The 27,477-nt window shown below is 40.0% G+C and overlaps 2 protein-coding genes across 4 annotated transcripts in view; both read left to right on the forward strand.

Moving 5' to 3' along the window:
- src (v-src avian sarcoma (Schmidt-Ruppin A-2) viral oncogene homolog) overlaps positions 1-23,183 on the forward strand; it is a 40,948-nt gene extending 17,765 nt beyond the window's left edge. The window contains exons 2-13 of one of the 2 annotated variants that reach the window (XM_075475315.1): positions 4,442-4,706; positions 4,830-4,929; positions 5,792-5,809; positions 6,413-6,511; positions 8,262-8,365; positions 10,624-10,773; positions 10,926-11,081; positions 14,366-14,545; positions 14,776-14,852; positions 14,940-15,093; positions 19,971-20,102; positions 20,250-23,183. In XM_075475315.1, the coding sequence (XP_075331430.1) occupies positions 4,451-4,706; positions 4,830-4,929; positions 5,792-5,809; positions 6,413-6,511; positions 8,262-8,365; positions 10,624-10,773; positions 10,926-11,081; positions 14,366-14,545; positions 14,776-14,852; positions 14,940-15,093; positions 19,971-20,102; positions 20,250-20,458 (1,635 nt within the window). In that variant the 5' untranslated portion in view covers positions 4,442-4,450 and the 3' untranslated portion in view covers positions 20,459-23,183. The remainder of the gene's footprint in view (positions 1-4,441; positions 4,707-4,829; positions 4,930-5,791; positions 5,810-6,412; positions 6,512-8,261; positions 8,366-10,623; positions 10,774-10,925; positions 11,082-14,365; positions 14,546-14,775; positions 14,853-14,939; positions 15,094-19,970; positions 20,103-20,249) is intronic. The other variant, XM_075475316.1, reaches the window with a different exon arrangement.
- Positions 23,184-26,562: 3,379 nt separating this feature from the next.
- Positions 26,563-27,477, forward strand: part of mical1 (microtubule associated monooxygenase, calponin and LIM domain containing 1) — a 31,787-nt gene continuing 30,872 nt past the window's right edge. The window contains exons 1-2 of one of the 2 annotated variants that reach the window (XM_075475318.1): positions 26,563-26,686; positions 27,204-27,283. The gene's annotated coding sequence lies outside the window, so the exon portion shown is untranslated. The remainder of the gene's footprint in view (positions 26,687-27,203; positions 27,284-27,477) is intronic. The other variant, XM_075475319.1, reaches the window with a different exon arrangement.

The following is a 27,477-nucleotide window of genomic DNA, read 5'->3' on the forward strand; positions in this document are numbered from 1 at the left end:
CAAAATAAATGTGCGTATCATATGTAAGTGATTGAAGAATGCAAGTTAACCTTTTTAGGCATGATTATTTTTTGAGTAGAGGAAGCTTGTTAAAACATGATCAACCTGTGCATTACAGCCCAGGCCAATAACCACTGTGGGTCAGGAGTGGTTTACTCTAGCTGCTGAGACAACAAACAAGACCTAACTTGATACACACTGCAAATTTTCACCATCTCTTTCCATTTTACTTTGAATTTGCTTTGGCTTCATAGTGGCACCCCCCTCATTAAAGGACAAGACCGTTTTTTTGACATTGGGCCCTTGATTTCACATTATAACATGATGTTCTACTCACCCCTGCTTGTTGTTGGTAATTTGGAGCTGTTCCGAAGATATTCGAGAGGCGTCTGGCTGCTCTCTTGAGATATTCGGCCATGAAACGGTTTCCTATGGGCAACGTTATACAGGCACAAACTATGATGTTTATAATTTATTAATTACTGTACACTAGCACTGATAACGTGGAGGTGCGTCGCTTACTTAAAAAAATCCGGGTTACTGTAATTTTGAATTTTTGTCGTAAAGTGGGTGTTACTGACGTCATCGTCGTGCTACTACCACAGACAGCCCACAGACCTGCTGCCTATTTATTCATTCAAAATTACAGTAACCCGGATTTTTTTAAGTAAGCGACGCACCTCCACGTTTTCAGTGCTAGTGTACAGTAATTAATAAATTATAAACATCATAGTTTGTGCCTGTATAACGTTGCCCATAGGAACGTTACTTCAGTTTTTATGTCCTTGATTGTTTTGATGTACATGATCCTTCACAAAAGATGAAGAGATTTTTTGGGGGGACCAAATCATAGCAGTTCATTACTAAGCTTGTGTTGGTGGGGGTGAATGGACCACTGTCTTGATTTTGCTCACTTGTTTTGTTACTGGGTGAATGAAAGCACATCCTCTCTGAGAGGATACCGCTCTGAGATTATAGATGTTTTCTTTTCATATTAAATGAAAAAGACAGCAAAATAAGGGTAGGCAGTATCCTGGAGAGGGAAACAACCCCAGCAGCAATATTAAAAGACTATTCCCATTTACCAAAAGCTGGAATTCACTGCTAGATCTTATGCATAATTAAGCAAACCCCCTCTCCCACCTGCCCATCCAGCCACATCCCCCTGCCTTGCCCAAGGAATTTTCATGCAGCTTTGCCTCTCAGGCACTCGGTGATTGTTACAGTAACTCAGCTCTATTAGTCCAAAATCAGGCTCTCATTATTATTAACTGCTGCCGATAATAACACCTTTGCCTAGCAATATTAGTTTTTAAACACAAAAGCGGGCTGGAGATTTTATTGATTGGTATTTTTTTACTTAATCCTTTCCGTTCATTGACAGGATCCCACGTATTCTCCTGTAAAACACGACACTGTTTGGTGTCATCCTTCATTTCCATACTTTCTACTGTCTTTTAGAACCAGAGGACGCTAGGATCTTGCAGCCAACAAGTCCTAGGCCACTTTTGTGTTTTGTTTATGCTGCCTGCTGTGAGCTGACAAAAGATGGCTTTGTTGGAAACTAGAGATTGTAAGACCCAAGGCACTCTTAATGCTTTCTTCATGTTTACTTGATTTGGTCGTCATGTGTGAGCGTCGTCCCCGAGTAATGTTGGCCAAAAAAAAGAGAATTCTATTTAATGTTAAAACGTGTGAGAGGTTATAATGGCTCTTTTTTAAAATACTTTTAATTATCAAAAGCACATTCGCCATGTCAGATTACATCCGTGCACATAATGTGTTATCCAAGTGTCATTTAAGGATCACTAAGGTAACATCCCTTGAGTGCAAGCTTTGTCTGTGTGGAATAGTGGTGGCTGTTACATGTCTGATGACTGGAGATGAGAGAGTTTGTGACTGCTCTGCCTCAAACGGCTTATTAATCATTCAACCAGTCTGCTAGGGAGAACACAGAACACACAAAGAGCAGCTCTCTGAGCCACCCATCATCTTTGTGTCTGCTCTGCTGGTAAAGTGTGTTAACCTGCACACATCATTACACATACGACCCCCTTTATGCAGTCACGCCTCTCGCATGTGTCCAGCCTCATCAACCCCTCAGCATTTCATCATCTTCCTCTCCACATTTATGATGCCAAGCAAAAAATCTACCCCAATATTATGCTGCCTTTCACCCCCTCCACTGATGTTCTCTATTCCCCTGTTGCTGTTTGTTTTACTATTTCTTTACTTCTCTAGATGAGCTCACATGTGCACGTGTAAATACTTTAACTCCACAAGAATCTTCCATACTACTTGAAAACACAGCTCCATCCATCCTCATGTTGCCTCTACTTTCTTTCTCTTTCAAAATTAGCTCTCAAAATGACTGACAGAAACCAGTGACAGCTTCATTCATTTTGCCTTCGCCTGGTTAGTGAACTATGTCCTTTTTTGGACAGATATTTTTCATAGTCTGTCACACTGTATGCCCGTCGCTCTGACTAATATGATGCCTGCTTAGCTGAGTAATGTTGTTTGCCTTGTTTGGAATTACATTCTTTGTTTATGAACAAAAATGGGCTCTTGCATTGACTGACTACAAGTATATCCAACAGATGCACAGCCGCTTAGAGAACAAGAGCCGGGCAGCAGACGTTGGCAGAAGGCTGAATTGTTTGACATTGCTCAAATGACGTTTTACCCTCATCTACTTATCATAAGGATTCCCCTCTCTTTGTGTTTTCTGTAAATGAGCATTTCCTTGAAAACCCCTCGTGGCTATATCTATGTTAGCAGTAACTTGACCCTCTACATATTTCTGGGCTTACAGTAATATTTCTCTGTACTAAGCAGTGATTAGAGCTGGTTCATGAGTTAAGTGGGGAAGCTTTAGAAACAGACAGGCAGGGAAAAGCTGCCGCAATCTAAGTCTGCTAGACGGTAGATCTGTTCTCATCGTCAAGCTTCACAATCTCAGCTCTGTACATTACTTAAAACTTAATCTATTGTGTATCTAGGAGTCTACCTGGAATACTAAAATAAAAAAAGAAGTTAAAGTATATCAGTGTTTTTATTTTCTTTCATTAAGGATGTAACATTTATCTAGATGACTATCATTTGAAGCTTCCATCTCATTTTGCAGTTGTGTCTGGAGCTTCAAGGGGTTGTGCTACCATTTCTGGAAGTCACCAGATGGATTTGGAGAAAAAATAGTATAAAAGTATAAAAAAAATTATAAAAAATTATGATAATAGGTTTTTAATTGGGAAATGGTCTACATTACTGTACCTGTATCATTTGCTCTCAAAATATATCACTGTAGATAGTTGTGAGAGTCATCGTGCGCATGCACCTGTTTTGCAACCACAGTTTACCACAATTGAAAAGTACAGCTGTAGAACACTTAGATAATAACATTATCTCTTTAGTTGACTCTCCCATCTCCATCAACCTTGTCACAAGACACAGCAGGAAGCTCTTTTTGGAAAACCAGCTCTGATAAACTTAATGTTTGCTAATTCCCCTGCAACAAAATGCAGACTGATTAGAGGTGCTAGCTGGTGAACATGTGCTGGAATTTAGCAGCTAAAGAATGAGCATTTCTTTTCTGAGTGCTTGAAAGAAACCCAACCAGAGCTGAAATACATTTTAACAAATAATACTGTGTTTAGAAATAATCTATTAATTATTTCGCAGTTATTTGTTTTAGTTTAAAAATTTTCAAAATATAAAAAGGCCCAAGACAGTTACAAAAGCAGTCCACCCATTACAATACAACCCAAATATACAGAGCTGTAAATCTTCACATAAATCATTTGAGGCTTACTCATGTAAATGCTCTAAATGCTGTTCTTTAAAAACTACTGTTCAGTTAAGTGAGCCAGCGCTACTACAACGATGAAGAGCAAAGTCCTTTTATGTTCACCCTAAACGGAGAACATAAGCATGAATAACATAAATGTTTACAGGTTTTGGTTACTGGCTTTGCTGAATAAATGGAGTAAGTTGTACTTTTAATGAACAGTGTGAAAAAAAATCCTATAAAAGGACACCACAAATATCAGCAGCCTCCTTTTGTGTGTGCCTCTGTGTCTGAGACATATGCACGCAGACATGTGTGACATGTCTGGTGTGTGTTTGCTCTGCTGTTGGCAGTGGGCTGAAGTGGGTCTCATGTTTGTGCTGAAACCAGAGTGGCAGCTGCTGCACTGTCCGTAGGGAAGTTTTGCTACATGTGGTCTGCATGTGTTTTTGTGGATTTAATGGGAGACTTTAGGCTGTCTCTGGTTTCTGCATCTGGCTTTGTGGATGTCGGAAGATTTTTGGAATCTTAAGAAAATGACATAAGTCTATTATTTGCCATGTTAGTGTGAAATTGATTTCAGGTTTTTGTTTTATTTCAGGTTGTTCTACATATGCTGTCTCACACTTTTCTCTGCGGTTGAATTCACTATAGGCCTTGGCTATGGGGGGATCCAAGAGTAAGCCCAAGGATGTAGGCCAGCGAACCCGCAGCCTCGATGGCAATCTCAGCCCTGGGGGAGGGGCCAGCAGTCACCACCTCAACAGTTCTGCTCAACAGTTCCTAACACCCAACCGTAGCCCAACTGTGGATACGGGTCTCTGTAGCAATCAGTCACTGGCCAATAATGCAGAGCTGGCGCTGTTTGGAGGTGTAGACAATAACACTGTGACCTCCTCTAATAGAACCACTCTCGCAGGTGAGAACTTCCACTCAAGGGATTGATTCTTTGTTTATAGCACATGATTGTGTTTGTGGATATAGCTATATGCCCTATTTATACAAGTTTTCTCATTACAGCCCTAACTTTCTGTAACTACAGGTGGCGTGACGACATTTGTGGCATTGTATGACTACGAGTCTCGAACAGCCTCAGATCTGTCTTTCAGGAAGGGCGAACGCCTTCAGATAGTCAACAATACGTAAGGAAAATACAGGAAATATTCACACTCCCTTTCATTATCTGCTCTGTCAGCTCTGCCACACAAGTAAACTCAGGAAGAGCCCATAATTTACACACCGTTCACTGCAACAACACTTGTAAAGGCTCAGCTGTCTCCCTGGTTGTACCCTCCAAACTATAACCAAAGGAACAGTCTTACCCTTAGCAGAATTCTAATTTCATTCAAGTGACATATTTCTGCACTAAATTTGGCTTAATTCATAAAGCAGACCTGGCCACAATTTTTTTTCAATTGACTTAATGTGAGACCTACTTACTTACTCGGGGGAATCCTAACCTGTTTTAAAGGGGAAGGTCATGCTTGTTTTTAAAATATGGACTTGCTCTATAAATCAATAGAGGTGCAGTGAACCATGTGCTACCAACAAATTGCTGACCTAGAAGACAGAATTTCACAACAATGGTGGATTATTGCTGCATCTGGCCCCTTAAGCCAAAACCTGGGTCATTATTGGTTAACTACACCCAGAATCCATGAGCCAACTCTAATATTAGTTAGCAAGTTATCACAGTTAGATTAGATCTCAGGCAGGCTTGCTTTAGTTTTCTCTTTGGTCCATTTAAATGGACACATCAACCTGACAGGCTTTTGTAATTACAATTTTATAATTTCTGCATGACATCCCTCATTATCAAGTGGTTGAAATATTTTTGACACAGCATTATTACATGCACTATGCTGAAACCTTATCCATGTTCTTTGCTGTTCTGTCACTGCTCTTAACATGCCCTATACATTTCTTGAACCGCCTTATTTTTCACCATTTCTCTTTCGTATCTCTTTCCCATTTCTGCATCACAAACTCATCATATTTTTACAGGAGGAAGGTGAACTGCAGGTTTGTAAAGCATCTTTGGAATTGTATCTGAATATACAGTTTGTCTGTGTGTTTGTATGTATTTTGTAGAGTTTAAATGTAGTAAAGCCTTCGCTGTATTAACAATTCATCACATACCACTTGAACCTTTGTTACAGAAATTAAAATTAATTTATGCTAAGCCTTGCAGCACTATGAGGATCACAGGTCAGGTAGAGGCAATGAATGTGAACCTTTTTTTTTTTTTTTTTACTTTTTGTTCTTAATTCCTCTAATAAATAGTGTTGCAAAGCTGAAGCCCATTCACTGATAAAGTATAGCATACACGCACCTCCCTTTGTCCTACCCATATGAATGCATGTTTGTTTGAATACATAACTCTAAAATAGCCTTTTGTTTAATAATAGAGTAACCTGGGCTTATATTTATCAAGCTTCTCGAGGAACTAATCACTCATTCGTGTTTGAATTAAAAATGTTTTTATTGGTCACCAAAGCTAAACTAGGGAATTGTATCCATTGAGTTATACTTTGAGACACTTGATAAACAGCCCTAAAGTTCCTGTTTCTGTATTTTGTGTTATTAACCTTGGTAAAACTGTGTGTTATTGTTTCATCTGTGCAGAGAAGGGGATTGGTGGCTGGCGCGCTCCCTAACCACTGGAGAGAGTGGTTATATCCCCAGCAATTATGTGGCTCCATCCGACTCTATCCAGGCAGAAGAGTAAACCCCTTCATTTTTTCCCCTTCTTCTCTCTCTTTTATTTGTGTCTCACAAAGTGCATGTGAGACTCAACACTCAAATTTTGGATTCTGAAGAACTTTCTGTCTTTTTGGTTTCTGTCGTTTAAATTAGTTCTTAAAGGAAACGTTAGACATTTTGGGAAATTGACTCTTTTTGTTCATTTTCGCTGAAAGAGGGTTACGAGTTCATACTGTAGTGTGCAGCTGGTGGCAGTTAGCTTAGTTTGGCAATTAGTGAAGACTGGAAAAAGTATTTAAAAAGCAAGCCTGGTTGTTGTTGAAAAGTAATGAAATCCACCAATCTAAACCTCTAACATGAACATAACTCGCTATCCAAAGTGAAGGCAGTCCAAAATGCCTTAAAGTTCAATACCACTGATAACCACTAGGTACTGGCTCTGAAACATCCCAGGTTCCAGCAGATTTCCATTCAATATTACATGTCATTTTAGTGTTATTAGGTAAATTCGTGTATTTTTGTTAGTTTGCTGATCCTTTTAGGAAATAGGGTCATTTTAGAAATATAGTTCTAATAGTTGAATTTTTGTCAAGTCAGTTCGCAAGTTACTTTTCACACTAGTTTTTTAGGGAAGGGTTTGTGTATGCGCTCCTGAACTGCTGCATGAGTGTATAATTTTCCTTTAGTAATGACCATAACACACAGAATTTTGTGTGATCCATGTTTGATATGATTTGAATGGTAAATACCTCAAAGTTGACCACCTGTAACTGTAATTCATTTCTGTCAACATAATTGACATAATTATTTCCATGCCAGGTTTTAGCTGTAACTATAAAAAGCCTACTCACAATTTTCCAAAGTTATGATCATGATCAACAGCTGACGAGGTCACTGTCCAACCCAGAAATTGTCTTGCACAATGTAAGGTAACAACTTTTTGTTTTAACACTTTATAGACAGAGGATATAGAGAGTTAATTGGAGAATTTTGTTACCTTTGGACTGGGCCATGCAGCCATTTTGCTCTATTTCCAGCTTTAATGCTAAGCTTAGCAAACTGATTGCTCATCATAGCACCCACTTTTTTATTTTTTCAGGTAATTATGTCATTGAAAAATGTCTAAAGTATTCCTTTAAGTGTTGAGTAGCATTTACTGCTGTCTATCAATCTTTACATGCTAACCTGCTTGCTTACAACAAAAACTCACAAACTAACCTTTTGTAACAACTTAATTTTTCACTTTTGCCTCCTGCCCCACCAGTGATCTCACACTGACACTAGAGTCCAGGTAAGCAACTGTTGCACTGGAGCCATTAGCATGTACTGCATCTGGAATACACTAAACAAGAGGTTTTCAAAGTGGGAGGTAGGCCTTATTGGGAGGCCTCCAACCAGTATAAGAGGAGGCTCAGTGAATAGCAGTGGAGGTATATTGTATACCACCTTACCAAATATACCATAAGTTGTTCACAGAAACTAAGAAATGTATTTTGTTCATATAGCAATATTGGACTGTCATGACTCACTTGTTGAATGTCTATGGAATCAAACAATGTGATCATGAGCCAATATGTTTAAGAAAATTAGGCAGTAACAGTTTTACAAATTTTGTCAGTGGGGAGACCCACTGTCTGAAACTTTGAAAACGCCTGCACTAAATCTTTTGAGCCTAAATAATATTTTGCCATTCCCTCTTTTGGATTCACATACATATTTACCTCCTCATCAATCTGATCCCCCATGTTTGTTTTTCTCCCAACCACACCAGGTGGTATTTTGGCAAAATCACACGACGCGATTCTGAGAGGATGCTGCTAAGTTTGGAGAACAGGAGAGGGACCTTCCTAGTGAGAGAGAGTGAGACCACTAAAGGTAAGTGTGTAAGCCCTGGGCCATTTTCCCCCATCATAAACAATTGAAATGATTAATAGATGGCATAATAATGTTTCAAATGGTTAAGAAACCTGAGTAGTGCTTTGTGTTTTATAAGATATGGGAGGGATGTGTAATAGAGGCTTTTAATTGGTACTAACATTGCCATGACATGGGACACTGCAGTATATTAGTTGGAAATTGAGAGGAATACCCTGTAAGCAACTCATGATCATTAGAATATTGTCTTAAGTTAAGCCCCATACACACACGTCGCTGCTATTTACTCGCTCAGCGAGTGAAGTCAATAGAATGTCTATGTGTTCATGCGAGGCGAGGAGGCGAGTAGGCGAGGAGAGTACAAGCGAGTACAAGCGATGCAATGTGGCGGATTCCGAGATGAACATATTTCAACTTCGAGCGACGCGAGTAAGCGAGTAAAAGCGAGTAGCCAATTAAAATGCAGAATACAGATTATTGACAGGTGACGTTCCCCCAGTGTTCTCCAAACAGTGGCCACCCAACTTCTACACACCAAGTCAGCAAAAGCACCCAAGGGAGTGGCGAGTAGGCGAGTGAGCGAGTAGCGTAAGGTTAAAAGTTGCAATATTGCAAAAACACACTGAGAAAAAAATGCTGAAAAACAGCTACCATGAAACAGCTGGAATGTAATTCAAGGGAGTCATTGTCAGAATTAAAGGGAAAGTTGATTTCTATAGGTCAACAAAATAACTTCAGTTAAATAAAAAAAATAAAAACTTTATTTGCAACAGGTCTCTCCACCCTTGAGCAGCATATCCCTCAAAGGAAGATATATTGGTGAAGAATAATTTTTCATATTGCACTCTGCACAAAAGGGAATGTATTCATCGATTTGTAGTACAACTAGCTCTAAATGTAGCATGTTATTTATTATCTTTTGTAAAGACATCCTCTCTGTACTCCAGCTGTACTACGTCACTCCGCTCTTCCCCAAGCTGCAGTCTCTAGCCCACATTTACAATGTTGTCTTCCTGTAACAAATCACCTCCCTCAAGATGACTGAGAGAGACTTCTCCATGGGCAAGACTGCTGTTACATATTGCAGACATTTCTTTCCCATCCATGATATTGTCATTTACAGTATGATAACAGTTTTTCTTTAAAGCAGACAGCTACAGTTTGGATTACAGTGCAACTATTGCATGGTGAGAACATTCTCACTCAGAGTTAGACAGATTCAGAACATTTTCATCACAGATGATAATTCAAACTTGAGAAGACAGTAAAATTTCGGCCGTATCTAAAAATATTATAACATTGATATAAGACACTAAAAACTACTACAATCTTTTATTGCCTTGACAAGATTGCTTTTTCTTGTTGTTAAAGGTGTATCATTTACCATACGGCACCAATTCAAACTAGACACAGCCCTATTAACAATTATTTAAAAACATTTCAAAGAGCCTCCTAGTGGTGTGCCTTTGCATCCTCAAACCACAGCCTCGAGGTCTCTTCAAAAAAAAAAACTGTGAAAAATGGAGTTCTGTCTTTTCAAGCAAAAATGCATCAAAAAAGCAAAAATCATGCATTGATGTCGTAGCTCCTTTGTAGACTTCCTCATGTGATTTTTATGTACTCGTAAAATGTTCAGACCTCAGCATGAAGCCAAGTTTGAATTCTGAGCCATGTCTCACTAAAAAGAGACAGAGGAGAATAAAGCAAACTTGTAGCACTAAGACATGTCAGCCTGCTGTTCTCTTTGCACACTGCTGTGCTCTGATAACAGCGTGAGCACAGAGGAAAACAAATCAGGCAGATGGGGAAAGGTTGGATGTGATGCCTGTGGGACTCAGTTTTGAGATGGCTCTGATGGGCAGCTGCTCTGCTGCTACTGTTACAACTGCTGCATGTGTGTGTGTGTGTGTGTGTGTGTGTGTGTGTGTGTGTGTGTGTGTGTGTGTGTGTGTGTGTGTGTGTGTGTGTGTGACATGTTTAAAAAGCTGGAGTTGAGAAAAGGGTCAAGGTGGTGAGAGAGACAGAAAGCAAGTAGATGGATGAGCGGGTGCAGTGGGGAAGCACAGGGTGGGTGAGAAAAGAAGTAGAATTAGGTCAGAGTGGAGCTGAAGCTGATGACTGTACAACCACAGGCCACATTGTGCAGCTCAAACATAAAGGGTGGGGGGACCTTGGGCTTAAAGTGGTTTTCCATGTCACAATACTCCCTCTGGTGGTGAAATGAGCACATTGACCAAAATCCTTGTTATTCCTCCCAGGTGCCTACTGTCTGTCTGTATTGGACTATGATAACACCAAAGGGCTGAATGTGAAGCACTACAAGATCAGGAAGCTGGACAGCGGAGGCTTCTACATCACATCACGCACACAGTTTGGGACCCTGCAGCAGCTCGTCAATCATTATCGCAGTGAGTTCACTCCCACTCCCCAACAGAGAGTATTGATACAAACCCATAAATAGACTCTCAGACTATTTTTTGATTAATTCAGCTTTCCTTCTGTTTCCTGCCCCATTAGAAGAGCATACTGTGTCTAACTTACCACTGTCTTCCCTTCCCAGAGCATGCTGATGGACTGTGTCACAGTCTAACAGACATCTGTCCCATACTGAAGCCGCAGACTCAGGGCTTATCCAAGGATGCCTGGGAGATCCCAAGAGAGTCCCTCCGTCTTGACCTCAAGCTTGGACAGGGCTGTTTTGGAGAGGTCTGGATGGGTATGTTGTGCTTTGTTCTATTTCTCTGAACACATTTTCAACTCCCCTGTCTTCAACATTAAAAAGAATAGCAAAGTGGGTTTCTCTTTATTATATGGATACAATTTATGAAGTTAAATCTGAAGCACATTCCCAGTTAAAAATGACAAACTTTTGATGCCAGCAACATTATCAAAAACAGTTGGGATATAGTGCTATTTGTCACTGTGGCACATCAGCTTTCCTTTTAATTGAAATTTTTGATAATTTGTTAATTGAGAATTCTTATTTTTGCAATTTTACAAAATTAACTTGTGTTCATGTTTTCAAAATACAAGTTTTTGACTGCACAGCTGTTCATGTTTATTGTTTTTTTTTATTCACCACCTCATGATGCAGCATACATTTTCAACAAGAGACAGATGTGGACCTGCAGGCAGGTCAGCCAAGCCCACAGGCACTGTCTATTAAGCCACGCTGTCAGAGGGCATGCAGAATTAGGTTTCTCCTCTCCTGCCGAAATAATCATGGACCTCTTGGGAAAAGAAGCTGCCTTGATGGCAGCATATGTCTTTCCAAATTTTCAAAATATATCTCTGCATCAGAGGTGTTCACTTATTAGCCAGTCAGTTGTGATCTAAGCAATCATACACGCATAGTCTTTCCTTGATGGTAACTTTTGAATATTTCATCTTTATCATTCCAGATAGTCTTTCTCATCATTCGCACGTAACCCCGGACTTTAGGTTTTGGACTCGTGTGACAATTGAACTCGTATCCACTGGGGTTTTTTGTACATCTGAGATGAGCTCTTGACCAGAGAACTTGGCAGTGTTTCTGCTCAGAGTTGATATATGGTGTCATTTTTGCATATTACAGTGTCAGGTTACATTTCTAGATGCAGCAGCAAACTGTGTTAAATGAAAATGGCTTTCCAATGTACTCCTGAGTCTTTGTGGCCATATAGATTATGATGGTATGATGGATTCGCCTGAGGTCTTGAAGGTTGAGCACATCCAACACTGGCTTGCAGCATCTACCTTTCCTAACTGAGATTTCCCCAGACTCCCTGAATCTTTTCACAATATTATGCACTATATATTGAAAAACTAAAGTTCTTTATAATTTTGCTGTGAGAAAATATATTTGTGAAGTGGTCGATTATTCTATGGTGAGCCACAACCCATCTTTGCTTTGGGAGACTAAAGGTTTCCAGATAACAAACACATTGGGTGTAATTTGGGCCTCTTTTGGTGCAGTAACAGCCCACCTTTGGGCCAAACATTCTTTTCTGTCTCGATTGAATGTTGCTTTTAAACCAAATCCTGACATCCTCCCTTGATATCAATTAATATGCTGATTGTAGAATCTTATAGAACGCCGTTGCTTGTGTGTGAGTTGAGTTGTATTATAGTTACAAAAAATAGTTGGTATCCTATATACAAATTTATTTATTTTTTTTTAACTATAATACAACTCCTCTGAATGTTTTGGCATGAAATTCTTGATTTGTTTATCATTTTCTAAATACAAATAAACTGGTCAGTGAGGACACTGAAGATCACTTCCTTCCTACTTATGTCTGTTAAATGTAGTATGTTGTGCTGTAGTTGCTTTTGCAGCTAAATATAAAGTTTTATTTTGCTTGTCAGAATGCTAAATGCTCAAAGTAAAGAAGCACTGGTGTTGAATTTAACTTTTAGTTGTTGTCTACTGTGCAAAAGTTTATCCATTACTTTGATCGATTGGGCATTGATTGTTATTAGCCAATATTCGTCCTAAATGATGTGAAAGGTGATAACTTAAAAGACTGGTAAATCCTTAAATGGAGACACACACAAACTTGTTTTTCAATCTTTGTGCTGATTCACCATTGACATAATGCATGATGTATGATGTATGAATTTGCATGATAATGCAATGCTGTTTATCCTAACCCTGACCATTCTAGATTAATGCTTTAACCTAAACTTTACTAATGTTTACTCTTTACTTTAAACCTGGCCTTAACTTAATTCACACTTCGACTATAAAAACAAGTTTTGATCCTCAAAAATCCCACTTGACATGGGGGACTCACCATTTAGCTCCTAAAAGAACCTGCTGGATCCTACATGTATTACAGACAAACACTGGGGGAAAAAACACTCTCTCTCTCACACACACACACACACACACACACACACACACACACACACATGAGTTTACAATATAAACGTCACAGGCAGCAGGTAGATGTCAACAGTAAAACAATTTTACTGCAAACATCACTGGAATAGACCACAAGTTCTTGTGTGACCATAAGTTCAGTAAATGTTTCCAAAATTGGCAAAAGACCAACTAGATAAGGGTGCAGAAAGCATTACCAAAGCGTTTTCTCAAGGGCTATTCTATTTATCATAACATACACACAGCACCTATTCTCCTCACATTGATAAAACACACTGCAGCTCTCGCCAGGATCACTATCAGGAGATAACCGCACAGCAGCATGTCCTGGAGAAATGATTGATCAACATTCAATGTCATTATGAAACATTTACCTTTTGGTATCATATACTTACTACAAGGGTTTTTGTTTGTTATTCGTAGACCACTTGCATTAAACGAATCAAATTAGAAAAACTAAGTAGGCCTCAGGAACATGCTTCAGTTTGATTGCCTCAGCATAATTTATTGCCAACTTGGTGTGTTGTTCTCATTGAAATTTTATTCTTTTCTATGTTTAGTAAAATGTGACTTATTTTATACCATGAGAAAAATAAACAAATTTTGTAAAGCTGTTTCCAGTAATAATCCAAGGCTGCTGTGGTTTAAAATAGGATTCTCATACCATCTTATGATCATTCAGCTGCTTTCAAATCATGATACCTTCTCAAATCATAATTTAATAGTTATCATATAGTGTCATCAAAAATTGTGTATGGTTAAATAATAATACATTATCAATCAAAGGCTTGAAGTACACATGCGATCGGTAATCTGTATCGGTATCGGCTGATCGAAATCCTCATCGGAGCACCATTACATTTAGCTCTCTCTTTTAACCTCTTGTTATCACAACTTGTCCTATCTGTAGGTCATTATTTGGTGATATATGCTTCCTTGGCAATAGCTTTTTCACTCTTATTTGCAACTTGTGATTTTTAGATATCATATCTACGTCCATCTTTCTCCACATGATCAGCATTGCTGGATGACTGGATTCTCAAGACTCATTGCCAGAAACGTGTAGTAAGTTCTAGCAAATCAATACTGATGTGATACTGATACTGTCTCGTGCTTTTTACTTTGTATTATGTCAGGAACATGGAATGGTACTACACGGGTTGCAGTCAAGACCCTGAAGCCTGGCACCATGTCCCCTGAAGCCTTCTTGCAGGAAGCTCAGGTCATGAAAAAACTAAGACATGAAAAACTGGTTCAGCTCTACGCTGTGGTGTCTGAGGAACCCATCTACATTGTCACAGAGTACATGGGCCAAGGTCTGGATCAAATGTTTTCACATACAAGCCTTTTCTTTCAATAGTTGTAATATAATTAAAATGGTATCAGAGTAAATAGGAGGATTAGTTCAGCCTTTAATTAAGTTGAGGGAAACCTTGATGAAAGCTTACAGGTGGAGTGCTGAAAAAATGGCTGCTTTAAAAATTTTCAGGATTTAAAAAGCTCCATCAATCTTATACTAAACTGCAGTATGTGTCCCTGCTAACAGGCAGCCTCTTGGATTTCCTGAAAGGGGACATGGGGAAGATGCTTCGCCTCCCTCAGCTGGTGGATATGGCCTCACAGGTCAGCACAAATCATTTACCATCACTAGATTTAGCTTTTCTACTTGTTATTTTTGTAGCAATGATTACAAATTGGCCTCTTCTTCAGATTGCTTCAGGGATGGCCTATGTGGAAAGGATGAATTATGTGCACAGAGACCTTCGAGCTGCTAACATCCTGGTGGGGGACAACCTGGTTTGTAAAGTGGCTGATTTTGGTCTGGCTCGCCTAATTGAGGATAATGAGTATACTGCCAGGAAAGGTAAGACCACTCTAGGATCCGTGTTAGCTCATCTCATTTGTGTCTTTACTCTGTTTCTTTGGTTCCTGTAGTGGTGCCTCAGTAGGTTTACTGTTTTAGATCTAAAGAAGTCAAGTGTCTGGTATTTCAAAATAGAAAAGAAATTGACCAAAAAAAAAGGGACTCCTTTTATAATCTTGTGACTCCTCATATTTGGTCTTGGGTTTAGCTACTGTGGTATTTATGGCCGTTTTGACATTCAATTGCAAATGTCTTATTCCATCTCTTCACTTTAGTTCTTCTCATCATTCTTCATTGTACATATTTGATCACTTTTGCTATGCTTAAGGGTTTCTCATTATGGATATCTTCAACTGAAATAAGAGTAGCTGCAGTTTCACATACTATATCTATGGTTAAAAGATATCTACATTATTCTTCCTAGACAACCCAATATAAGATTTAGCTATTTAGAATGACATGTTTGATATTTTGAACTGGAATCATAACTGGTCAGAAAGAAGCTGAAATCTGATTTGTCAAAATGTGATTGCAGATATCTTGAAATACTGTTGTGACTTGGTAATTTTGCAGATATCTATACCCTGATCAGAAGCTATCGCTTATGAGGTTTTGTAAATAGGAATTGCTATTCAAACGTGCTATGGCACATCAACTATGTGGCAAAGGCAAGACTAAGGCTGAATTTCAGCTCTGATGTGGTTTCTAACACAGCAACTTATGTATGACAGAAGCTGTCAGAGTGGAACACGGAAGCCTTTGCTGTTTTATGCCGTTTTTAAGCTATCATGTACACATGATAACTTGGGTTTTCCAAGATGGCAGCACGTGCGGACGCGGCGGCCCCTCTGTGTCTCGACAATGTGGTGTATACATGTTATTCTTCGTCGGTGTGATCGAGTGATTTTATGTTCTCGTCGTGTTTGTCCGTCCCAAGGCGCACAGCCGGGGGACTCTTTTTTGACATCAGCAACACTTTGTTCAGCAAGTTAAACCCGGCACACACTAAGAAGCTACACAACCTCGGTCTACTCCAGCAGCCCGCTTCAACATCGAACCCCACCACTGCAACACCCACAGAGGAAGCATTACAGGTTACTGAGAGCCTGCAATGCTGCTTTCAGAGCAGGTGATGAGGCTGGTCTGACATCAGCAAGACCCAACTTGTCCCGTGGCATCAGACTAGCAAAGAGGCAGTACAGCAGCAGGATTACGCACCACTTCACTGACAGCAGAGACACAAGGAGCCTGTGGCAGGGGATAGAGACCAGACTATAAACCCTGACCACAGACCTGTGACAACGACATCGCTCTACTGAACAGTTTGAACAACTTCTTTTTATACGGTTTGAAGCTGACAACAGCACCCCTGCACAGAAGACACCACTCGCTCCAGATGACCAGGTGCTGTCCCTGTCTTCAGCATGAGGAGATCCCTCTCCAGGATCAACGCTCGCAAGGCTGCAGGACCTGACAACATTCCTGGCCAGGTGCTTAAGGACTGTGCAGAACAGCTCACAGATGTCCTCACATACATCTTCAATACCTCCCTGAGCCAGGCTGTTGTTCCCACCTGCTTCAAGAGTACCACCATCGTCCCTATTCCAAAGAAAGCCTCTCCATCCTGCTTCAACGACTACCGCCTTGTGGCACTGACCCCCATCATCATGAAGTGCTTCGAGCGGTTAGTCATCTAGCACATAAAGTCTGTCCTCCCACCTTCCCTGGACCCCTACCAATTTGCATATCGGGCCAACTGGTCCACTGATGATGCAATTTCCACCGCCCTCCACTCAGCTCTCACTCACCTGGACACTAAAGGCTCTAGCATGGTTGCCGCGTCTGCTAGCGCGAGCGGTGTTGATGACGTCACGATTTCGTGCCCGCCATGTATAGTGGCGCAAGTCGTTGCGCCAGTAGTTGCAATTTTCTCCGTCACAGAGGTGGCGCTGCTACGTGACGGTTACCGCTACTCTACAACCACGAAAGTGGAGAAGAAAACAATGCCGCTGTCAAGAGCAGGAACACTGTAATTAATGATACTGCTGCAGTTTTCGGATCATTTTAAGTTTTTAATTCAGTTAATAGAGGTGAAGGTTGAAGCCCCCTGCATCAACAGAGTCTCTGCCCTCTTCTTTGCCTTCACGTATCTGTCCCGTAGCTTCTTCCACACATTCTTACAGAACTCTCCCTCTTTCCCCAAAGTTCTGCCAATCTCTGTGCACGAGTTTTGGGAGTTTAAGTGCTCCCTGTGCTGTTTCACTGCAGTTTCCTACAGCTGCCTGTACAAACGCACCTCCTGACTGAGCCGGTCTCACAACGGTCCATCCGGTTTTTCCTTGGTGGCGCCGCCAAGTTACAAAAATCTACTGGTGCACGACAACGCGCTGCGCCGTCTTTTCAAGGGAAGCACCATGCCTGAAACGTCATTTTGACGTCACGGTGCGACACCGCCGTGACAGACGCAGCAACCATGCTAGCGCCTTAAGGACTCATATGTGAGGATGCTGTTCTTAGACTTTAGTTCAGCTTTCAACACGATCATCCCCCAGCAGCAGATACAGAAACTGGACTGTCTAGGACTGAACACCTCACTGTGCAACTGGTTGCTGGACTTCCTGACCGGAAGACCACAGGCAGTCCGGGTCGGCAGCAACGCATCCTTCACTATCACACTGGGGCCCCCCAAGAATGCGTGCTCAGCCCCCTACTTTTCACCCTGCTGACCCACAACTGCACACCAACACACAGCAGCAACCTCTTTATCAAGTTTGCGGATGTGTTGGGGCTCATCAACAACAACGATGAGTCAAACTACAGGGACGAGGTGAGCCAACTGGCCGTGTGGTGCAGAGACAGCAATCTCTCTCTTAATGTGGAGAAGACGAAGGAGATTGTTGTTGACTTCCAGAGAGCCCCCACCCATCACCCTCCACTGACCATAAACGGTGATGCTGTGGAGAGAGTGAGCAGCACAAAATTCCTGGGTGTGCACCTCACTGAGGACCTCTCTTGGAGCAATAACACTGCTTCGCTGGCCAGGAAAGCTCAGCAGCACCTCTACTTCCTCCACAAACTGAAAAGAGCCAGAGCACCAGTCCCCATCATGCACACCTTCTACCATGGAACCACCGAGAGCATCCTGACAGGCCGCATCAGTCAGTGGGGTTACATGGCACTGAAAGGATCGGATTATTGGATAAATTACAATAAGAATGAGTTGCTCCTTATTTGAGCAAGGGTAATTATCCTTGGATATATGGCAGTGAATGAATCGAATCAGAGGCACAAAGCATGTCATACTCCGATACGATAGGTGGCGCTGTACCCATTTCAACTATTGCTAATAGAGCCACTTCCGGTTGACCCCTTCAACAACAACAACAAACTCAGGTATTCGAGAAAATGGCGAATGAAGAGCAAGATGAAGGTACGTCCCTTTACATTTCGTTTGTGATGAGCATGCTTATTGCACAAACGCGATGCACAACGGCGCATTCTCCATCGCGTTGTTCGTTTCTTTCCGACGGCGACAACAGTAATATCGTCTCTTCCGACTTCTGGTTCACGACCCCGGGAAAAAATCTTGAGCATGCGCAGAACGCAAAGTCTATTTCACCACGTGCTTCACCCGTCTACAAGCACGTTTAATTTGACCCTGCAAGACATCTACAACACACGCCTGGCCCGCAAAGCATTGCGGGTGACTTCACCCATCCCACCCACTGCTTCTTCAGCCTCCTGCCCTCCGGGAGGAGACTGAGGAGCCTCTGGGCGAGAACCAGCAGACTGAGGGACAGCTTCATCCACCAAGCTGTCAGGATCCCTCCCAGCACTGCCCCCCCTTCCTTCTCTGCCCCCACAAACTCTGGACACTGACCCCACCATGCACAAACCAAATGGCACCAGTCCCTTCACGAACTCTAAACAATCTTGCAAACTAAATTGCACTGTCAATTATTGTACACTAACTGTACATAGCTCACTGTTCATACTGTAAATTCTGTTTATACTGTTAATTATGTTTATTCTGTTTATACTGCCATATACAGATTTGTCACTGCCGTTTTTTTTTTTTATATCTTTTAGCTTGTATATATATTTTTTTTTAATATATTTTTTTTATCTTCTACTTTATATTTTACTTCATGTTTATTGCTGTTTTGCACCAGGGATAAGAGGGAAACACTATTTAAAGCTATAATGTGTAATATTTCACGTAATATTTTCAGCTTCGCATTTTCCGTTTCCACATTGGAAACGGAAAATGCGAAGCTGATGACATGTCCTTCTACAAATCCCATAGTTTTAAAATGGCGGAGCGACATGGAGACATTCATTGGAGTGTAACACTCTTATGTACATTCGTATGCTGAATATAAAGAAAATAAGAACACTGCACTTTTGTGATGGAGGTAATTAATAACGATTGAGGTAATACTTGTGAATGATAAGACTCAAATTTGTTAATAGACAACGTGAAATATTACACATTATGGCTTTAAATTCTGTGTATGTCCTGCACATATGGCAGCATTGACAATAAAAGTTGACTTGACTTGACACAGCAGCAACTATGGAGAACTGCCTTTGCTAGTACTAATAAAGCTTGAATGCTTCATCTGGCAAATATCCAACAGAAAGCCTCACATGAGTCATAATGTCATACACAACAAGTCTGACAGCACAGAGAGGTTTGAGACATCTGCAGCAGTTTTTTCATCCAGTTAAAACTGAGGTAGTTAAAACTGATTTGTGTTTTGCCAAGTCACAATCAAATTATAAATGTCCACAATAAAATTCTTACCCGACACAGCTAATTCCAGATATAGATAATAACCTAATTTTAACTTGCTGATAAACCTGTGATCCTGTAGGCGCCAAGTTTCCCATCAAGTGGACGGCTCCTGAGGCGGCACTCTATGGCCGCTTCACCATAAAATCTGATGTCTGGTCATTTGGAATCCTGCTGACTGAACTAGCCACTAAAGGCAGAGTGCCATACCCAGGCAAGGGTCTTTCTCATGTTTTGTTACAGTCCAAGAAAATTGCAAGCTTTATTAATTTGATCCCATAGTATCTATGCATGCACAAACACTATATTTGTTATACATAGTGATTCGATTCCAAAATATTTTTGCTTGTTTGTCTTCCAGGTATGGTGAACCGTGAGGTGTTGGACCAAGTGGAGCGTGGCTACAGGATGCCTTGCCCTGCAGAGTGCCCTGAATCCCTTCATGAGCTGATGCTGACCTGCTGGAGGAAAGAACCTGAGGAGAGACCCACCTTTGAATACCTGCAAGGCTTCCTGGAGGATTACTTTACCTCCACAGAGCCACAGTACCAGCCTGGAGAGAACCTTTAACTGATCATGTGTACACATCATGGATATGTAAAACTGACCATCTGCTTAGAGTGAAAGGACAAGTGTGCGTGAGGATACATTTGTTTCATGGGGCAGAAAGCCGATATCACTCTGGGTTCAATCAGTGACTTTGACATGAATGGCAAGTCAGTCCAATCTTTCTAAAGTCACCGGGACATTTTCTAAGTATGGGACTTAAAGCGTGTTTTTCTTTTATATCTCTTCTATTTTTCATTTCATGGAGCTTCATCAATCCAATCAACACCCTAACAAGCAAACAAGTGTGACTTCTTCTTTGTGTTTGTAAGGTGTTTTTAAAAGTGGGCCAGATATGGCTCTAGCATTCTTCCTGACAGATCATTTCCTTTGCCAGCATAAACTCTGCAAGTGACTCGGGACTTTGGCCTAGAAAACTCATGGGAGTAACTGTCAAACACAGTAAAGCCCCATACACACACGTCGCTGCTATTTACTCGCTACTCGCTCACTCGCCTACTCGCCACTCGCTTGGGTGCTTTTGCTGACTTGGTGTGTAGAAGTTGGGTGGCCACTGTTTGGAGAAAACTGGGGGAACGTCACCTGTCAATAATCTGTATTCTGCATTTTAATTGGCTACTCGCTTTTACTCGCTTACTCGCGTAGCTCGAAGTTGAAATATGTTCATCTCGGAATCCGCCCACATCGCATCGCTTGTACTCGCTTGTACTCTCCTCGCCTACTCGCCTCCTCGCCTCGCGTGAACACATAGACATTCTATTGACTTCACTCGCTGAGCGAGTAAATAGCAGCGACGTGTGTGTATGGGGCTTAAGTGTTGTCCTGCTGAAAATACACTACTGGATGTCAATTTTTGCTCATTAGAAACATAAATGTTCAGATGCTGTCTTCCATTTTTCACTTTAGAAGATACTATTTGGAACCTACAATACTTTCTTATGATGTTGGGGATCTTTTTTTTTTTTTTTTTTTAAACTGTCCTTTTACCTGGATAAACTGGAAATTTTTCACAAGGGCATATTCATTATTTTAGAGCCATGCCTCCCCTATGCAACATTGAGGCTTCTTTCATGAGTGCTGGAACATTAATATAAGAGTCATTCCCAGTGGAGTGAGTGTAGCCTTACTCACCTATTGGAGAAATTGGTTTATTGCTCTGACCAACATATACAGTTCAACACAAAGAAGAGAAGAGACCGTTTGTCTCTGTTTTCTAATTGTGACCTTTTTTCTTTTTTTACTTCAGACACTACTGATCACTAAAGGTCATCTCAGGATAGATAAGTCAAAAATTCTACTGCAAGAATTTTTTTTACCAATAAAAAAAAATCTCTTTTGTTTGCTCTTCCACTATGCTAAAGTGTATTTTTATTATTTCCCTATCATTGACCCTGAGTCAAACAAAGAGCAGTTTCTCTGAAATGATGATACAATGTTTAGCGATCTTGTTTCTGTGTACAGTACCAACTGACTCATCAGCATGGTTTTAATGTGCTGATTTGTTTTCAGGCATTAGATTCAAATGAGGTCAATCTTCTTTTATGTCTCTCTTCAGTGCTAGCCTCCATTAACATGAAGACTTCTTCAAATCTGTGCTGGTATTTCTTTAATTAGTTAAGCTTTGAACACATTGTTACACTGGAGATATTATGTTTCACTTTGTGAAAATGATATGTGTTGAGTGTAGTTATGCCTCCCTCAGTTCGATAAAAGGCAGACTACAAACCTCTCTCATCACCTCATACTACAAGCATGTATAGGAAAAAATAAATTGGCTTTTTGAAACTTAACTGTAAATATCATTAATGCTAATTCTTTGTTTATACTCTTCATAATTTATTCATTTTAAATAACCCAATTGTCTATTTTTCTTTCAGCACCATTGTTCAAATTTTTATGGTACTTTTATGGGTTAAATAACATCTGATGGTGACGATATTAAATGAAAATATATATAATATAAACACTTTTCATTACTAGTATCTTACTTTGTTTTCATTTTGCTGGGAAATTCAACTTGGTTGTACATTTTGAAAATGATGACTGATGCAGGTAGAGAGGAAAGATGGCAACATGCATTTTTGAAGGTCTGTCTTGCCGTACACTGATAATCTGCCACGTTTGCTTCTTTCCATAAATCAATGAATACTACAAATGTTTTAATTGTGATAATATTTTTTGGACAGCTTCAAAGACTAAAAATTGAGCAAGCATAATCGAGCTGTTAAACATTGCTGTTTCTTGTGGGTGCACCTGACCAACAGACTGTTTGGACTTCACAGGCTAGAATTCATAATGCACTGCTGGTTAAGAATAAATCGCAACATTTGTAAAAGATTATGCAAATGGGAGGAGCTTGTTTAGAATCAGCTGTGGGCTTTGTCACAATGATGGGTGGAATGTGTTTTTTAGTTGTAGTCAGACTGCCTGACTTTAAAACCATTTTCTGTTCTCATTGAATGTTTATGAGCAAAGATATGGCAAAAAAGCATGTTAAAGGTCATATAGCCTGTAATGCGGCCCAGCTTTTAAACTAAGGACGTTTCATTTGGGGTTCTTTAGGTCTCCTCTCTGGCTATGCAGAACTTTTTTAAATCTGTAATTTTCATAAATATACTCTTTTTCTACAACAGTCAATTGGTATTTTCACATAAATAACTATTTGTTCAATTTTACTGTTCAAATTTGAAAGGTACATTTTAATAAAATGTATATATTGACAACTGCATCCCCTGTATTTTCAACTGAGTAACTTCTCCGTCTACTACTCTCCGTACTACTCACAGATTTTTTTTTTTATCCTCTCATTTTCTCCTGAATCCCATTTTCACATTTGTAGATCCTTGATTCCTCCCTTCCCATCTTCTCTTCTTGTATCTTAGTCCCTTCTGCCAGAGATGCAAACAAATTTAAATGAGGCTGTCTGAACTGGAAGCCTGGCCAGTCCTGGCTAATCCCATTAGTTGTCTGTCAGCAGACCCCACGCATCCGGGACAGCAGGTGACAGTCAGGAAGAGGAGGCATAGCCTTGACGTCAAGCGTGTGGTTTACCACTAACTTATCGACGTTTCTAATCATTTTTACCCACTCGGCAACACACCCACTAAGGAAAAATCCCTGGTAAGTGGCAGCTCCCCAGTCAGAACATGGCATTACAGACATCATTGACCATAGTCAGATGTATTCCAGGGCGGGTGACATAGAATCCTATCAAAAACTACTGGCTAAGGATAAATGTGAATACAGTAAGATAGTTGTTCACATAATGACATCCGGTTACACAAATCGAAGGTGACTAAAGTTAATGTTGCAACGGTGTGTAATTATGCCAAAACAAATCTGACATGTTTACAACTTTGTGATGATTTACACAGAAATAACCTATTTGTAAGAGTTTCAGTCAGGATTCCGTGTGCATCATAGGACAGAAACGGCACTGGTGAAAGTTACCAATGATCTCTTCTGGGTCTCTGATTGCGGACTTGTGTCTGTACTTGTCTTGTTGGATCTCAGTGTTGCATTTGATACAATCAATTACAACATTCTATTACAGAGCTTCCAACCCTGGGATTTAAAGGAACCACATTAGTCTGGTTTAAATCATATTGATCCGATGGATAGATTCCAGTTTGTTTGTGTAAACGAAGAATCTACCTTGCACACCAGAGTTATGAAGTTCCACAGGGTTCTGTGCCAGGACTGATTCTTTTCACTTTGAAAATGCTTCCATCAGATAATATTATTAGCCAGAATGGCATCAATTTCTATTGTTATGCTGATGAGACTTAGCTATACCTATCTATGAAACCAGATGCAACCAATCACTTGGTTAGACTACAACTTGTCTCAAAGACAAAAAGACCTAGATTATTCTGGAATTTCTGCTTCTAAATTCAGAAAAAAATTGAAGTTTTTGTCTTTGGAGGTGAGCTCTTCCAGAAAAAAACTGTCTCGCAATATAGTTACTCTAAATGGTATTTTCTTGGCTTCTAGTACTATAGTGAGAAACCTTGGAGTTATTTTTTTTACCAGGATCTGTCCTTTGGTTAACAGAACTGCCTTCTTTAACCTTTGTCATATTGCCAAAAGTAGGGACTAGTGTATGCATTTGTTACTTCACATTTGGACAACTATAATTCTTTATCATTGGGTTGTCCAAAAAAAAAAAAAAAACTGAAAAGCCTTCAGTTGATCCAAAATGCTGCAGCCAAAGGGGAGATCATACTTCTACAGTTTTAGCTTCTCTTCATTGGCTCCCTGTTCAATTCAGCATATAATCTAAAATTCTCCTTCTAGCATATAAAGCTCCTAAAAACCAAGCACCATCCTATTTTAAAGATCTCATAACCCAATATTTTCCAAACAAAGCACTTCGCTCTCAGACTGCAGATTAACTTGTGGTTCCCAGAGTTTCTAAAAGTAGAATGGGAAGCAAAGCCTTCAGTTATCAGGCCCCTCTCTTGTAGAACCAGATGCCAGTATGCATTTGGTAGGACACCCTCTCTACCTTTAATGAAATGTTACATTAATTAAATACAATGTGTGATACAACTGCATCATCTAACCAATGTCTGATTGCAGCCTACCACTGTCTTTTATAATTTCTGTCAGGTAAGCATTAAATGTTTGTGACAACATTCATCACTGTCAAGCAGAAACCCCACATGTGCAAAACAACGCAACTTTTCAAGAAATGAAAAAAAAACACCTTTTTTTAGAATAAATTACCACTGTGTTTTCAAAGATTATATTTTGTCTCTGTATTTGATCAGATAATTGAATGTAACATTATATTAGTAACACATTAGGTGTTTTCATGGCTAATGTGGATATAAGAGTTCTTTAGACGTTTATTTCAACATCAACTGACAGGTGATGATTTCTATTGTTGCTTTGTTTGTGTTCATTTTTACATTTCATTAAATACAGTTGGTTACAACATTGTGTTGGAGTGCTATTACCAGGCCACTTAAGATGGTATTGCCTATGATAGCATACCAAACTGCATCTCATTTCTTGTGGTTCTTTTACATATCTCAGGCCTCATGCCATACAATTAATATTGTAATTTGTGATTTTGTAATTCTTTTGTAAAGAAGAGCTGTACTCATTCAAACTAACAACTTTATATTCAAAAAGACACTGCAGTTCTTGCATAGTAACTTATTTAATACTACTCGTGTATTCCTCCTTGGTTGAATGAAGCCTCTACCTAAAACTATGAGTCCTTTCTGCTCTCAATTTGTGGGGGTAAACAGAGATGAAAATGGCCTGAAACAAATTAAACCCTTTTAGAAAAATACTACTTAAGTTAGTTGGGTGGAGATTTGAGGTTTTGCAGAAAGTTCCAGGATCCAATGGAGTAACAAGATGAAATTACAAGCTTTTTTTCCAGCTTTTCTTTGAACTGCTATTTGTGGAACCACAGACAGATGTAACCCTGCCTGACAGCAATGATATTTACTTTTGATTCAGTTTACAATGTAGATTCAATGGGTCATAACCCCTTGAGACATCACAGATGCCAACAACAGCTTGGCAAAGGATACACTAAATTGAAACATCCCTCTTGATCTTTTCAGTTAGGGTTTCGCTGTGATCAGTTTCCAAGCAGGACGAAGAAGAGAGTCGATAAAGAGGCTGAAATTAGACAAATCAAATTAGACTTTTTTTTTTTTTTTCGGAGACAGTCATAGGCACTTAGGATTGAATCCAGTTTTAGAAATAACATTTACTCAAGTACTCTAAGGTACATGTGCTTAATTTGTTGTTGTTTTAACTACATCATATTTGTGAGTGAAATGTTTTAAAATTGTGTCCTACATTTGTCTTGTTAATAGATTGCAGAGGGGGGGAAACAGTTGGTGGTATTGGTATAGTAAATAATAAATTGTATCGAGAGGGACGAGCAAATTAAATATTGCAGTTACACTTGTTTTTGTTTGTTTGTTTTGTTTTTGTTTAAAAAAAAATTTACCAGTAGATCACTATTTCTATTCCATACTCCAAAAAAACTTGAATGGCCAGAATGGCCTCACCTAAGCTAGATCATCACGTGCGCACGCGCTCACACTGAGGCTGTATCAGAAAGCCCCGGAAGAGACTCCGCTGGTGCTGTAGGGGCGCGAGGTACAGGTGAACTAGTCGTACACATAGGAGGAGAAAACAAGCAAGCGTGAAAACCCGGTCTTGGTTCCACAGAAATCCGTTTCCAGCACGACTTCAAAGGTGGTAAGGTTACTTCAGCACACAACGCTTATTTAAATTATTTTAACTGTGTTCATTTGAAAGTTCAAAACTTTGTCGAAGGGTTTTGTTTAAGAATGCTGTGCTTGCAGTTTTGGCGACGTGCCGTCTATGTTCACTTTCACATTTGACGGTGCTTGAATGAATTATTTTGTTTTATTATGTGCCGCTTTATGTACACTAAGCTCTCATAGGATTTGAATGTCCTTTTAAATCTGGTTCCATGGACTTGGTAGCATGTTGAGATGGTAACCTGCTTTGGCACAGCAAATCCCATTCAGTGATACATTTTCCTGTTATTTTATAAACTTCCTATCATTGTGAGCTCCTACATTTGAAAGGGTATGGGTAAATGTCTCAGTACATAATCTGGGTGTTTCTTGCAGCCAGATAAATTTAGGAAATTATATCTCTTAGGTTTTTTTTTTGTTCTCTCTTCTATTTGGGCCACTGATTCTGTTTTTCACTTTTCCTCCCTATGTCCCTCTCCAAAACATTCCAGGATGCGGGTCTGGGTTGCCAACATCCTGATACAAACGGCATTGCCAGGAGCATAGTGCAGATTTCATATGCAATAACTAAGTGAGTCCACCCGCAACACAATCCATTGTGTGAAATTCAGCTTTATCTCTTGCTACTTTCTGTTTGGTCATGGTTACAACATTCCTGCTGAAACACGTTTCTTCTTTGCCTCATACAAGTCATATGATGCTTAGTGTGTGTGAGTGTGCCTACTTTCCCCATGGATGACCGCTCATTCAGAATTACCTTAAAGT

The sequence above is a fragment of the Odontesthes bonariensis genome, chromosome 10, assembly GCF_027942865.1.
Source record: "Odontesthes bonariensis isolate fOdoBon6 chromosome 10, fOdoBon6.hap1, whole genome shotgun sequence".
NCBI classification, from domain to species: Eukaryota; Metazoa; Chordata; class Actinopteri; order Atheriniformes; family Atherinopsidae; genus Odontesthes; species Odontesthes bonariensis.